The sequence below is a fragment of the Leopardus geoffroyi genome, chromosome D3 (assembly GCF_018350155.1).
Source record: "Leopardus geoffroyi isolate Oge1 chromosome D3, O.geoffroyi_Oge1_pat1.0, whole genome shotgun sequence".
NCBI lineage: Eukaryota > Metazoa > Chordata > Mammalia > Carnivora > Felidae > Leopardus > Leopardus geoffroyi.
The window spans coordinates 17,519,607-17,532,961 of NC_059339.1; the positions used below are offsets into that span (position 1 = coordinate 17,519,607).

The 13,355-nt window shown below is 54.7% G+C and overlaps 1 protein-coding gene across 7 annotated transcripts in view; it reads left to right on the plus strand.

Annotated features, from left to right (window-relative positions):
* WSCD2 (WSC domain containing 2) overlaps positions 1-13,355 on the plus strand; it is a 117,302-nt gene that overhangs the window by 75,794 nt on the left and 28,153 nt on the right. For 6 of the 7 annotated variants that reach the window (XM_045458219.1, XM_045458217.1, XM_045458218.1 and 3 more), the window contains one exon: positions 2,391-2,575. The exons of the other annotated variant lie outside the window; for it this stretch is intronic. In XM_045458219.1, coding sequence (XP_045314175.1) covers positions 2,391-2,575 — 185 coding nt within the window. The remainder of the gene's footprint in view (positions 1-2,390; positions 2,576-13,355) is intronic. 7 annotated transcript variants of the gene reach the window in all.

A 13,355-nucleotide genomic window follows, 5' to 3' on the forward strand; every position in this document is an offset into this window, starting at 1 on the left:
GCCAGGTTTTGAAGGATGAATAGGAGTTTTCTAGGTAGTCCTAGGAGGACAGAAATAACAGCACACTCAAAGATCAGAACTCCGGAAACATCCTAAATAGCCAGCATCCTTGCATAGGCAGTGGGGAGGGGGTGCACAGAAGGTCCAAGGGGAGTTGTCTAGAGGGGAAGCGGCAAGGCTGGCTGAAGCCTGCTGACACGGAGCCTTGAATGCCACCCGAAGCATCTGGCTTGGCCACAGGCAAGGGGGGAACCGCTGGGAGGCGTTCATCAGGAGAGTGGTGTCCATTCATTCGGCAAACACTTACTTAACATTTACCCGATGCCAGGCATGGAGAATGAGGCAGTAGGTAGCAGGGCGGGGGAGGGGAGGGGCAGGGAGGGTGGATCTAGGGCAGGGTCCTCAGCCCGGAGTGAACACGAACATCACCCAGAGTCTTGCAAAACCAGATCGCCCGTTCTCACTTTCTGATTCAGTGGGCTTGGGGTACAGCCCAAGAATTTGCATTTTTCATGAGTTCCAAGACTGTCCAGGCTCTGCGGGTCCTGGGACCATGGTTAGAGCATCGCCGCGCCGATTTTCATACTCAGCTGCACGTTAGGGTCACAGTGCCAATTAAATTAGACTGTCTCGAAATGGGAGCCAGGTGTGGCATTTTAAAAATGCTCCCTGGGTGATCCTAATGGCCGTCCATGTTAAAGAACCCCAGATAGGAGGGTCGGTAGGCTGAGCCAAGCCATCTGGAAGCTTATTTGCCTGCGGTGGAGGCCCCGGGGGGCGGGGGCTGGTTTAGAGAGTGGAGAGGTATGATCTGTTTTAATTCTGGAAAGATCCTCCCGGCAAGGGCAACAGGAGGTTTATCGGGATCAGTAGTCTGGGGCGCTGCCAGGGACACCCCAGTGGCCTGAAGGATGGCAAGGCTCACTCCGTTTCCCTTCCCAAATTAGTTATCCGTTGCTGGGCAACCAATGATCCCCAAATGTAGTGTCTTAAACCAACAAACGTTTATCATCTCACACCATTTTTGGGTGTCAGGAAATAATGGCCCGGGAGTGGGATTAGGCAGATGATTCTGCCTCAGTGTCCCCCTGGGCTTGCTCTCAAGGGACTGCGGAGACCTGCGGCCTCTGAGGGCTTGGACAGGGCTGGAGAATCCGTTCCCGAGACAGGCACGCACCTGGTTGCTGGCCTGAGGCCTCGGGTCCTCCCCACACAGACGTGTCCTTGGGGCCCACTTGTGCGTCCTGACGTGGCAGGTGTCTCCTGTCCAAGGGAGGGGCGAGGAGGAAGCTCCCACCGGCTCTGGAGTTATAACACCCACTGGAAGTGGGTTTTTTTTTTTTTCTTTTCCCTTGGAAATTGTTCCTTCTGTTAGTGGGTCCAGTTACATGAGAGGGGTCCGGGGTACCCCAGAGCAAAGGCTTCAGAGAGACGGGAAGACTAAGACGGGTGGAAGCAGGCTGGCCGAGCCCCAGGATTTCGGTGGGGTTCAGGCACCGAGACACCCGTTTGGTTTAAGCTGCTCTCCCTGCACCCGGCCAGGTGGGTGTGTGGAGCAGGCGAGGGCAGGTGCCACCCGGAGTCGCTGAGGCGTGTGGGGGCACGAGTCCAGGCGGGTCTGTCTCTCCAGCTGCCCTCAGGTGTCCAGAGTCACGACCTGAGCTGACCGTTCCCCTCCGGCCAGCCTTATGTGGCCAGCATTCTGCAGGCTGCTGCCGGAGGAGCCTTCCTGGTTCCGCCTCCGAGGCGAGAGGCGCTGAGGAGGGCTTGTCCTAATCCTCTCCCTTCGCCCCTACCCGCTACAGCCAAGACAGGCTGTGGCGTCTCATCTGTTTACAGAACGAGTGTCCACAGAGTCCTTTTTAGGAAACGATCCCAAGGCCAAGGGGAAAATAAGTCAAAAACCTTGCCGTGCCTGGAGTTTTGTTTAGTTTTAGGAAGAGGAATTTTTTTCCTTGGCTGGATATGTGACCTTGGTTTTGCCATCTTCCAAGGGGATACGAGAGTCCCTGCCTCCTCCCTTCCTTCCAGCTTTTCTCAAGGGACATAGAGGCATCATTTTGGGCGATGTTTCCTGCAAAAAAGGGGCTGGACTCTGGAGCACGGCTCTAGGCAGGGAGGAGCAAGGGAGTGGGTTGGGACAGAAGGACCCTGGGCTTGGAGGGGTGTGTGTGTGTGCGCGCGTGTGTGTGAAGTGTGCCACGTGTGGAAGTGTATAAGGTGGGTTTCAGTAGGACATGGTGTGGCTATGGGGGGGGGGGTGGGTTCCTGGGGGTCCTTGTCCCCAGAGCCCTCCAGTTGCCCCAGGTCTCCACTTTGCTGGGTGAGCCTCCGTGTCCCCGGGGTCTGCATGGTGGTAGCTGCCCTGGACTGACAGCAGCCTTCCCCAGGGGTTACCTGTATGCCGGGCTGGAGTTCGGTGCGGAGTGCTACTGCGGCCACAAGATCCAGGCGACAAACGTGAGCGAGGCCGAGTGCGACATGGAGTGCAAGGGCGAGCGCGGCAGCGTGTGCGGCGGCGCCAACCGCCTGTCCGTCTTCCGGCTGCAGCTGGCCCAGGAGTCTGCGCGCAGGTGTACGTGAGTTGGCCCCGCCCCTCTCCGCAAGGCCGCCTGCTCCCTGCCCTGCGCTTGTTGGGGCTCCCCAGCACTCCCCGCAGCCCTGCGCCCGCCCCACCTTCCACCGCGGCTCTTGCCAAACGCTTTGATCCGTGGAATTCGGATGTTTCCACGAGCTGTGTCCCCTCCCCCCTCCCACCCAGAGCGGCCTCCTGTCTTCCCGCCTCCTCCCCTGTCTTCCTCCTTGACAGAGTGAGCTGGAGCCTGAGCTCGGCCTGCCTTCCTGATTTTCTGAAAGCGTATTGTCTCTAATGATGATGGAGACAGAGATAATGACAAAAGCAGACACTTGGTCCTTTTCTCAGTGCCTTATGTGGAGTAGCACATCCTCACGGTGACCCTGGAAACGGGCGCTATTATTCTCTAACTCCCAGTTTACAGTAAAGGAAACAGGGTCAGTGTCACATAAGCAGCAGAGGACTTAAACCAGTTACAGGGCCCACGTCTTTCATGCTCTGCTTCGGTCTTACTGGACGTGCTCTCCAGTTTCCACACGGAGGGAGGGAGGGGAGTGAGCATGGACCCTCTTCCGCAGACATTGTCCCGCCGTCCCCCTTCTGGAACAGGTAATGCCTCTCTGGCAGGAATCTGCTCTGTGCCAGGCACTGTCCCAAGCCCACGACAGGCCCAATTTATTTCTCTTCCTTACAGCCTCCGTGTTAATCATTCCCATTTTACACCGAGGAAACTGAGGCTTATCGAGTTTAAGTAAACCTGCCCAAGGCCACACAGTGTATTTAAAGGTGATCCGCAAACCTATGAAGATTGCTGATGACCTTGACAGGAGATGGAGGGCTGGGTTTCTCCCGATTACCCTTCTGATGCAGTCCCTGAGGCAGGGACAGGAACCCGCAGCCACACCTCTGACCCCTGAGCCAGCGTTTCACATTTGAATGTGCCCGTGAACCCTATGGAGATGTTGTTACAGAGCACGTTCGGGTTCGGCCGGTCAGGGTGAGAGTTTGCATTTCTGAGGAGCTCCCAGGTGACGCTAGGCTGCTGGGCTAGGGGCCACACTTTGAATAATAAGGCCTCAGACCTCAGCAGAGGTGACGCTGCCTGCCCAGGACACAGGTGGGTTTGGTGGAACGTAGAGACAGGCTTTTCCCATGGGAATGCCATTGTTGGTAAAAATTCGCGGCGGGTCTGCTTGGCCATGTGTTCCGTTTCCCAAATCCCGTGTGTTCGAAGCCCCACTCGGGCTTTTGCTGCGCAGTAGGGCGGCGCGTGTTGCCAGTTGGCAGGGGTGCGGGTTGCTGCCAGCGGAAGCACCGTCTGCCTCCCCACGGGGGCCTCAGTTCACCCCCGGGGGCTGGAGTCCTGGCTGGCCGAGGTGGCGTGTGAAACCCAGGCGGGAGAGTGGCCACACAGCGAGTCCCTCGTTTGGCCGCTAGTGTTAACGAGGTTTTAATTTGATGGCGAATCTACCATCCTCACTCACCCTGATCCCCTTACGCCAACATTTATGTTATTTTTACGGTGACCTTGACCACGTGAAGAGATGGCCCTAAAATCATGGGCATTGCGTGAGAAGGCTGCTGCCGTTACAACATCCTGGTGGATGACGATGGGCTGGGTAACAAGAATAAGGCCATGTAGATCGTTAGATGTCAGCCAGACCTGCTTTTGGTTAACGTTCAGATTGACTGGATAACCTGGACATATCCCCCCTCTCTCTCTGTGTCTCTCTCTCTCATGCACGCGTGCGCGCACGCACACACACTATTGTGATCACCTGATGTGAAGCACACTGTCACAGGCCATCGAAGATGTTCGGTCCATTGAAATATACAAGCCTCGGCACACGAAGACAGTAGATTCTGTATAAGGGGGTGTGTCTTGCCCTTGTAGCAGTGGGGGGGCTGTGTGGGTGCTGCAGAGTAGCCCCTGAGGCTGGCGGGGATGTTCCTGCACCCCTCCGCTTGCCCACCTCGGCAGCAGAAAAGTTAGCCAGGATGGTGTTTTGTTCCATCTGAGAAAGGAGTCTTTTATATTTATGTCCAAGAGGGGAACGTAGTCATGTCTGCTGAGGGTGGAGTCTAGGCTTCTCCAAGTCCACCGCAGTTGTCCCGAATCGTCACTGTACAAGATTGGAAGCTTGGGCACCTTCAGCTGGAGATTCCAGAAGAAAATTGAAGCCTTATTAACCTCAAGGCTGCTATGGCTGAGATAAGAACGGAAGTGGCTTGGATAAGGAGATGGATGGTTGACGATGTGCCAAATCGAGACTCCTGGTGGGCGCCCAGTTGATACCATGGTGTCTGGAGAGAACATGGAGACCATTCATTGAACCAAAACACTTGATGAGCATCCACGGGGATGAGGCATGGAGAGGATGAGTGGAGAATAAAGCACAGTCTCCACGGTTGGGGAGCTCATGGTCTAGTGGAGACACAGATCCGGCACCAATGGGGTCTGTTCAAGCATGGGGGTGTATATATGGGGGAATGGCAGGGGCTCTGTCTTCAGGAGCCGAGGGAGCGACATTTGGGTGGGATCCCATTTTAAGGAGATTTCTGGATGAGAGGGAGAGCCATATATTCCAGCCATGAACAAAAAGTCCAGGGTCAGCAAAGGTCATGTGTTGAGTGCCCTATTGGAAGCACCTTCTTATGTGCTGATGTCCCATTTTACAGCTTTAGAAACTGAAACTCTGCACAGAAGAAGGCTGTTTGATTAGGGCCTTGAAAGATGCATGGGATTTTTTCCTGGTGTGGAAGAGGAGGATATCCAGACTGAAGTTGCCAAGGGGTGGGAGGGAAGTCTAGGCAAAGGGAATGGGGTGTGCAAAAGCCTAAAGGTAGCTTTAGGAAATGATGGGAAGGCATGATTTTTCCAAGGCCGCAGTGCTTCTTAGGGACTGAGTTTGGGCTGGAAGCCAGCTCCCTGACCGCTAGTTTGGGTGCTCACTCACTACAGTGCTGTAGACACCTTGACCTCTTGTAAGGGATTCTGGACCTCATCTCCTCTCTTTTGGGAGAACTCCTTGGATCTAGCTTACCTCCTTCTTTTCCTGACCTCTGATCTCCCCTTCTGCCCCATTTGCGGACTCGAAGCAAAACAGAATTGCCAGTGTCCTTGTGACTGGGTCAGAACCCAGTGGCACCTTTGGCTTCCCATTCCTGGACACGATTTATACACAAGTAAATCAGAAAGGGAGCCTTCCGAGGTACTGGCACACGATAGCAGCGAGTATTATACCAGGCAGGGAAATGAGTAAACACACCAGGAAACAGGTATGGTGGAAACTGGATTCCGTTTGTAGAGTCATTAGTTGATATCAACAATGTATCTTAACTGTGTTTCCCTGAGCAATGGCACAGAATTCTTAATGATTAGAAAGATCCAAAGGAGGCTTCTTGTCTCCCAAGCACCACTGGTGGGGCATACACCTTGCATAGGGAGGCAGCCTACATGTTTCCGAGGTGATGGAATGCTCTTACAGTAAGTAGTGAGAGCATGAAAAGGTTAGCAGAGCAAATGTCTGCAGGCACCCTGCTATTCTTCCTTGACACAGACTCTCAGGCACGTGGACTCTTTGCCCTTGTTACAAAAGAACCGAGAAATGGACTTCCTTCTTGGTTGGATTACATTTTTCACAGCAGTTTGCTAAATGTGTCAGCAAGTGTAGCTCTCCTCCCAGGGGCAGAGACCTGCCAGCGATTTGAGAACGTTACGGCTTTACAGGATGTTGCAAGAAATTTCATTTGCTTGAAAGATTCTTGCAAGATCTGTGTTAGAAGATTCCTTAGAACTACGTTGAACGTGTTAGATACACGTTGGGCCCATTGGGTGGCTGTCCATGGTGCTGACCGTCCTTTTGTGCAGCCTAAAGCCCCCAAAACTGCAGGCAGGCCAGATTCTCCCAGGGTTCAGCACCTTTTCGTCTTGCTTCCTTGCTTGTTTGTTTGTTTTCTGTCTTGGTGGAAGTATTATGAAGCTTACAGTACCATGGAAAAATAGATCCTTGACTTATGGCTCACACTTTACACAGTGTATTTTGTGTACTGTTAGTCTTGGCAGTTTTTTGTCTCTGAAAGTTAGAAGGGGAATTTCGTGCAGTACTTGTGTTGTGCTCACTGATCCTCCATTCTGGTGGCTTCTGCCAAGGGGAGCCCCAGATGTTCGTGGAAAGTCACACTGGATGGATGGACCATGCCTAGCTCCTCCTTTGCCAGTTCTGGAGGTCTCTCCTTCACTTTAATAGGTGCCCGGGACCCCTGAATCTTATAATTTGTATGAATCTTCATGAGTTCTGCTGTGTAGGGTCGAGGAGATGACAGCTAGAAAAATTTCCTCCTTCTGCATCCTGAGGGGGGAGAATTGGTTTGCTCTTTGCCCCTAAGCAGAGTCCACAAAGGCTAGGGGAGCAGTGTAGGTTTTGAAATCAGGCAGACATCGCTTCTATCCCAGCTTTCTCACTTACTTGCCGTGTTGACTCTGGCCACGTTGTTTCCTCTCTGAGCCTCAAGCGCCTCATCTGTAAAATGGGGGCAGTTCCAACCTTTAAAGATTGCTGTGACCACCAAGTGAGATAAAATCAAGAAAGCACATAGCACAAGGTTATTGAGCCGTTGTGATGCCCCTTTCTTCCTAGAATGAAAACTCCTTAGTGTGCTCCACGTAGCACCCAATTCAAGCCGTTTGAATTTGCAACAGCCCTCAGGAGCCTTTGGTGCTGCCTAAAAATAGCTGGTTTGAATTCTTCTCGGACAGTTAGGCTCTTTGTGTAATTCAATCTCTCTCTGATTATAGGTGGCCGTTAGCAGCTCCCAGCTCACTGCCTTTCCTCCTCGCTGGCATCTTTAATGCAGTAGAGCCTGGCCTAATTACCCAGGGGGTGGTGGCCTCTTTCAAACCAAGGGGAACTCTTCCACGCCTGCCTTTAAGCTGATGCCTGGTGACATTTACCTCATTTTTGTGAAGCCTCGGAACAAAGAGATGATAGGACTTCAGAGATACTTGCAGCTGGTTCCAGGCTGTTCTTCATCTGCCCCCAGCAAAGAGAGTTGATGAACAGTTGCTCTGCTCACCTCTTGCTAGTAAAAGCCTCAAGCTGCCGAGGTCATGCACCATCCCAGCTGGCCTGGCAATGAAGAGCTGACATTACAGAATGTGGGGCATGGGCTTTTGTGACGCTGGGGCCCCTGCTGCGGGCCCGGAGAGGGTTTCTGGGAAATTCAGGTGGCTGGTATGGGGTCTCTGGAGTCCCCGACCGTGTTAGGATTGGGCAGGCTTCCCACAGAACGGCAGAGGGGTGGGAAACCAAAATGGGGTGTCGGATAGGATTGGGGTCACATCCCAACTCTGCTCCCCGCTGGCTGTGTGACCTGGAAAAGCAGTTGAATCTCGTTACATCTCCGAGGCCTCCACCTGCAAAACAGGATAATAGTACGGTCCACCTCACAGGCTGCTGCAAGGATTAATTGAGATACAGTGTGTACAAGATGTAGCACAGCTGATGTGATTACCATCGTGAGTGTGTAGTAACATTGGCCATGAGGAAGACATGACCCAGGGCTGCTGCTGTTGTCCAGGGGGACCATTCTCACAGAGTCTGGGCTGTGAAGAGCAGTGGCCCTGCACTCCACGTGGGGTTTCCCTGGGGGATTACAAGTGCTCCGAGATCCAAAGATATTTTAAGTTGGGTTCCCCCAGAGGCAAGGATGGGAACCTTGGTTTGCTTGGGAAGTGACCCCAGGATGCATCTCTGGGAGGGGTGGAGAAGCGAGACAAGGAAGGGAAAGAGCCGAAACAAGGTCTGCTACAGAGCAGGGCACACTGAGGACAGCCGAAGTTAATCCCACTGGGGAGCTCGGGGAGACGGCGGTGAACGTGCTTCAGAGGTGTCCCCCGGAGGGGCAGGAAGCCTCCCGCACACCCCCATCATTGGCTGAGGGTGGCCCCTGGGGACATGGCCCAGCCTGTCTTCACCAGCCCTAAGGCAGAGTCCTGGGTATATATTGTGGGTCGCTGTCCATCTGTATCGGGACAGGGAGCGCCAGGGGCCCTGACACCGGGGCATTGAGAGCGTCTGCTCTGTAAAGTCTAGCCACCCTTCACGTATCATGGACAAGCGGAGGAGAAAGGAGCAGAGAGGGTCCTGGTTAGGTCTTAGGCACGTTAAATGCCATCACATGGGACCTTCACTCTCACCGTGCAGCGCAGATGTGATCCCTATTTACAGATGAGGAAACCGAGGCTTAGGAGGTGAAGACACCTGCCCAAAAGGACACTCAGCTTAGTAAGTACCTGACCCAGGTCTGTCTGAATTTATTTATGTAGTTAGTTATTTAGTTAGTTTTGAGAGAGAGAGTGCATGCGATTGGGGGAGGGGTGGGGAGAGAGGGAAAGAGAGAGAATCCCAAGTGGGCTCCTCACTGCCTGCCTGGAGCCCCGATGGCAGGGCTCAGACTTCCGAACCACGAGATCATGACCTGAGCCAAAATCGAGAGTCGGACGCTTAACTGACGGAGCCACCCAGGCGCCCCCGTTTGAATTTAAAGCCAGTTCTCTTTCTGCTGGGCACCAGAGCTTTCTGCAAACGGGAAGGCATCTGTTCATGCTGTGGGAGTGCAAAATTCTATCACAGAAGAGTGTTAGGAAGGTCAAGGGATCCTGACTGGCCACCTCTCCTTCCTTTGCAGACCCAAGTAATGAGAAGGCCTCACCGCTGACGGGGAGGACCACTTGTCCATTTTACAGATGGAGGAAAGGAGGGGCGTGGGAGAATTAAATGTTCTCCATGTTCTGACCACCAAGCCATAATAGAGAGCAACCTGCAGAGAGAAATGGACTGCAGAGTGCTCCCCTGATCCCTGAGAACCCCACCTTCCTGCCGGACATCAGGAAGCCCTCTGCGACCCTGCAGTTTCCCCCGCCAAAAGCGGAACGGGCAGGACTGTAGGAAAACCCCACATCCAACAGGCCAACTGCTCCTGGAACCGCCTTCCCGCACCTGGTCCCCTCCTTACCATACCCTTGGACACACATGGCCCCAAGAGACTCGAAGCAGTGCCTCCTGATCCCACTCTGGCTCCTTGAAACCTCACCTTATTTGGTATTCAGGGCATTCAACTCAGCCCTCTTCTCTAAGCTGGTAGGGTCAGGGACTCATTAGCAGATGCTTAAATGTCAAAGGGAGACAACCTCTGTGGAACTGGGCTTACGGTCTTCCTTCCGCCTTCCCACTCTCTCAGTCTGGTGGCCTGCAGATGGCCTTTGTCCAGGCGTCCAGGCCAAAAGGAGGAAATCACATGGAGAGATGGCAGGGAGGAGGTTCCTGCCCCCTTCCCACTGCTTTTCGGGTTAAGTCTTCGGGCAGGAGGCAAGGAGACCGGTCCACCGACCTTCACCTGCCCCTTCCACTCTACTTCGGGCTCACCAGACTCAGGCATATCCGTCTCCGAGTGAGCCACCCAGTATTCGCACCTCCATTTTAAAGATGAGAACATCGAGGCCCCAAAAGGAGAGGAAACTTGCCCAAGGGCGAACACCGAGGAAGGGGGTAGCCGCCAACGGGCGCTATGGGAAGAGCTGCCTGCGTGACAGGCACAGACTCCAAAGTCCAGGGAAGAGAAGTAGAGGTGGCACCAGAGCTCGTGTCTCCTGGCCGCTAGGCTTCCGCTCCTTAGCTAAGCGGCTCGTCCCGAGCCTGTCAGTTCCAGGAAAGTGCTATGGCTTCTTGGTGTGGTGCCAGACTGGTGCCTCTTCTGGAGCCCCTGGGTCAGGGCCGACCCCCTCAAGGCCACTTGCAGACGCATGCTGATGTAGCCCCATCAGCCAGAGCCCAAGAGCCAGGCCCCCCCAGCTGGGGGTGATGAAGGCAGGGTGTTTGGCCAGGGGGGGGGTCCAGATGCACGCGTGTGGGCTCACGGGACCTTGAGTGATGCCCCGGTGACCTCAGCTACTCAAGGTCGTATCTGCAAGAGGATGTAGGGGTGACTCCTAGCAGTGGTGACCCAAAGACCACCTTGGGCGGGGCGCCAGCTGTCACGTGCCCATGGGCAGACACACTCCTATGCAGAGACTCACGTCAGGTTCAGGGTTACACAGGACCGAAACAGATCCCAGCAGTGCCCTGGCTGCGCGCTCCGGGCGTGGGGGTCCCCGTGCTCTCAGCATCCCGGGGAGAGCCTTGTGATCTTGTCTCTTGTACGGTACAAGCATGAAGTGGCCTCGCACTGGGGAAACAGACATGCTTGCAGGATCTGAGGTCCTGGCTGTTCAGGGAATTTTTGAGAAATGCCCAACCCCTGGTGGCATTGAGCCTGTCTGGGGGGGGGAAGTTGGCTGCGGCTTAGCCCGGCCCTCCGCTAGGAGAGAGAGAGAGCCCTTCTCCACCCAAGCTACATGGTTGCCAGGCAACCCAGAGAGATCACCGAGGATTGCATCTCTGCCCCGTGGTAGAGGTCCCACGCACAACTACACGGTCACGTACAGATGCCCACCGTCAGGAGACAGCCTACACCCTCAGGGTCCTACATTCCCACCGAGACAGAGCCACGTGGCCACATTGGTGGGCTCGGTGCTCAGCATTCCCATGCCCAAACGGATCGGTTCTCACGTTACCGCACGTGTCCACAAGATGCACACACTGCCTCCTTGTCACACACATTATGCACACACGTCCCACCTCCCAGACACACCCTCACTACAACCAGGCCCACAGGTAATCTCAACGATCAGCCCCTCCCGCCCCGCTGATGGGCAGACGGATGCACTCACCCCACGGGTGCCCATACACCGCCCCCCCACCCCCCGCTTCTGACACAACTCTTTTCCCCAGCACAGTCTCAGAAGGGTGGGGGTGGGGATCCATGAAGGAAGCACCCTAGAGGGTAAGAGGTCGTGGGCTTCGGATCCCTACATTGTACCCAGGACTGCCCCAGTCCCAAAGGGGCCACCCTTAGCCTCCACCCCAAAACTGGTTCCCGTAGCAACCTTCGCCGCCTCAGCCATGACCCAGGGGAGATGGTCTCTTGATTCGCGTCCTGGTGGGAAAGAGGAAGGTTAATTTGAATATGGTTTTAGAGACTCAGAGTCAAGACCTGGGCATTTTTTGGCGCTCCAAGAAATCCGACTCCAGTGTCCAGATGTCCCAGGGCAACAGCTTTGACTTTGTGAATGATTAAGCGGAATGAGTGTGAAGGGCAGGATCCTGGGACAAAATAAATGGCCCAGTGTTCTGAAAATGCCGATTCAAGGCCCGGGGGTGGCTTCTTAAAGAGAGACAGCCCAGGGAGTGTGAGAACTCTGAGCTCAGACATTCCTGGGTTGGAATCCAGAAGCTGCTACTTGTCAGCTGTGTGGCCTTGGGCAAGTCACTGTCCCCCTCTGAGCCTCGCTTTCCCCTTCTGTATAATGGGGAGAAGGAGACCTTCCTTGTAGGGAATAGGGGACCAAGTATATCAAGTGTTAGGGTGCGTGGGGTAAAAGCCCAACTCTTAATAATATCAGCTCAGGCCATGACCTCCCAGTTTGTGAGATGGAGCCCCGCGTTGGGCTCTGTACTGACAGCGTGGAGCCTGCTTGGGATTCTCTCTGTCCCCCTCTCTCTGCTCCTCCCCTGCTTGCGTGCACACGCTCTCCCTCTCTCTCAAAATAAGTAAACACTAAAACTTCTTTTAAGTATATCAAGTGTTTAGACATTGCCTGGCGCATAGCCTCCGATAATACCCTCCAGAGTGGAGGAGACGTGTCACTTAGATTCCAGTATCCGCTCTGCCTCTTCAAGTGGCACAGCTGACTTGTGTCGAGTGGTTTCAGCCCTCTGAGCCTCGTTTCTTCATCTGTCAAAATGGGGATCCTGAGATCGCAAGCCGATGTGCGTGTTCAACAAGGCCACGCCTGGGAGCGCTCAGCCTGGTTCCCGGAGGATAGCACGCGACTGGTAATTCAGGAGCCACAATCGTAACGGGGATACTCTGATATTACTATAAGCGCCTCATTGTCGTAACAGCATCGTTATTATTGGAAGGAGCGTGGACTTGGGAGACAGAGAAACCTGGCTTCCATTTCACTCCGTCATTTGATCGCTCTGTGCCACTGGAAGGCAGCTTCCTTGAGCCTCAGGCGCCTCATCTGTGAAATGGGAGAGGCCCCAGCATCTACCCCATCTGGGTGCCGTGAGGGTTAAGTGGATCCCAGGCACCCAGCAGGGAGCCTGGCATCAGTGGGGACTCCGTGAACGGTAGCAGAGTTGAAGAGAGAAGGCGAACTCCCTTGTTTCTAAAAGCAAGGCGGGGTCTCTCTGCCCTGTGACCCGAGTGGGCTGACAGCTAACTGAGTTTTCTGGGTAAGCGAGGGTCCGTGCACCTGCTTTGGGCTTCCCACCTCACTGCTGCGAGTCTTTGGCTCAAATGCCTGGCTCCCCTCCCTGACCTCCCCTTGGGCAGCACATTCTCTGAGCATCATCGAATCTTCCTTGGGATGACTCATGAGTTTATGAGGCTTCCCTCTGAGCATCCTGGGCCACGGGATGGGAGACTGTCACGTGTTCCCCACACAGGACACTGGTGGCCTTTGGGGGGTAGCAGTTCCTCATTTGGGGGCTGGAGGGCTGTCCTGTCCAGAGAGCGATCTGCATAGTCTGTCCCCCACCCTGCCATGCATAAGGGGGGAAACCGAGGCCTGGAGGACCACAGGGCGAGTCAGCAGCATCCTGGCCACCCCCAGCCTCCACAGCCCCCGCCACCTCCCTCCCCAGCCTGGAGCAGGAGCGAGGGCTCCAGGAAA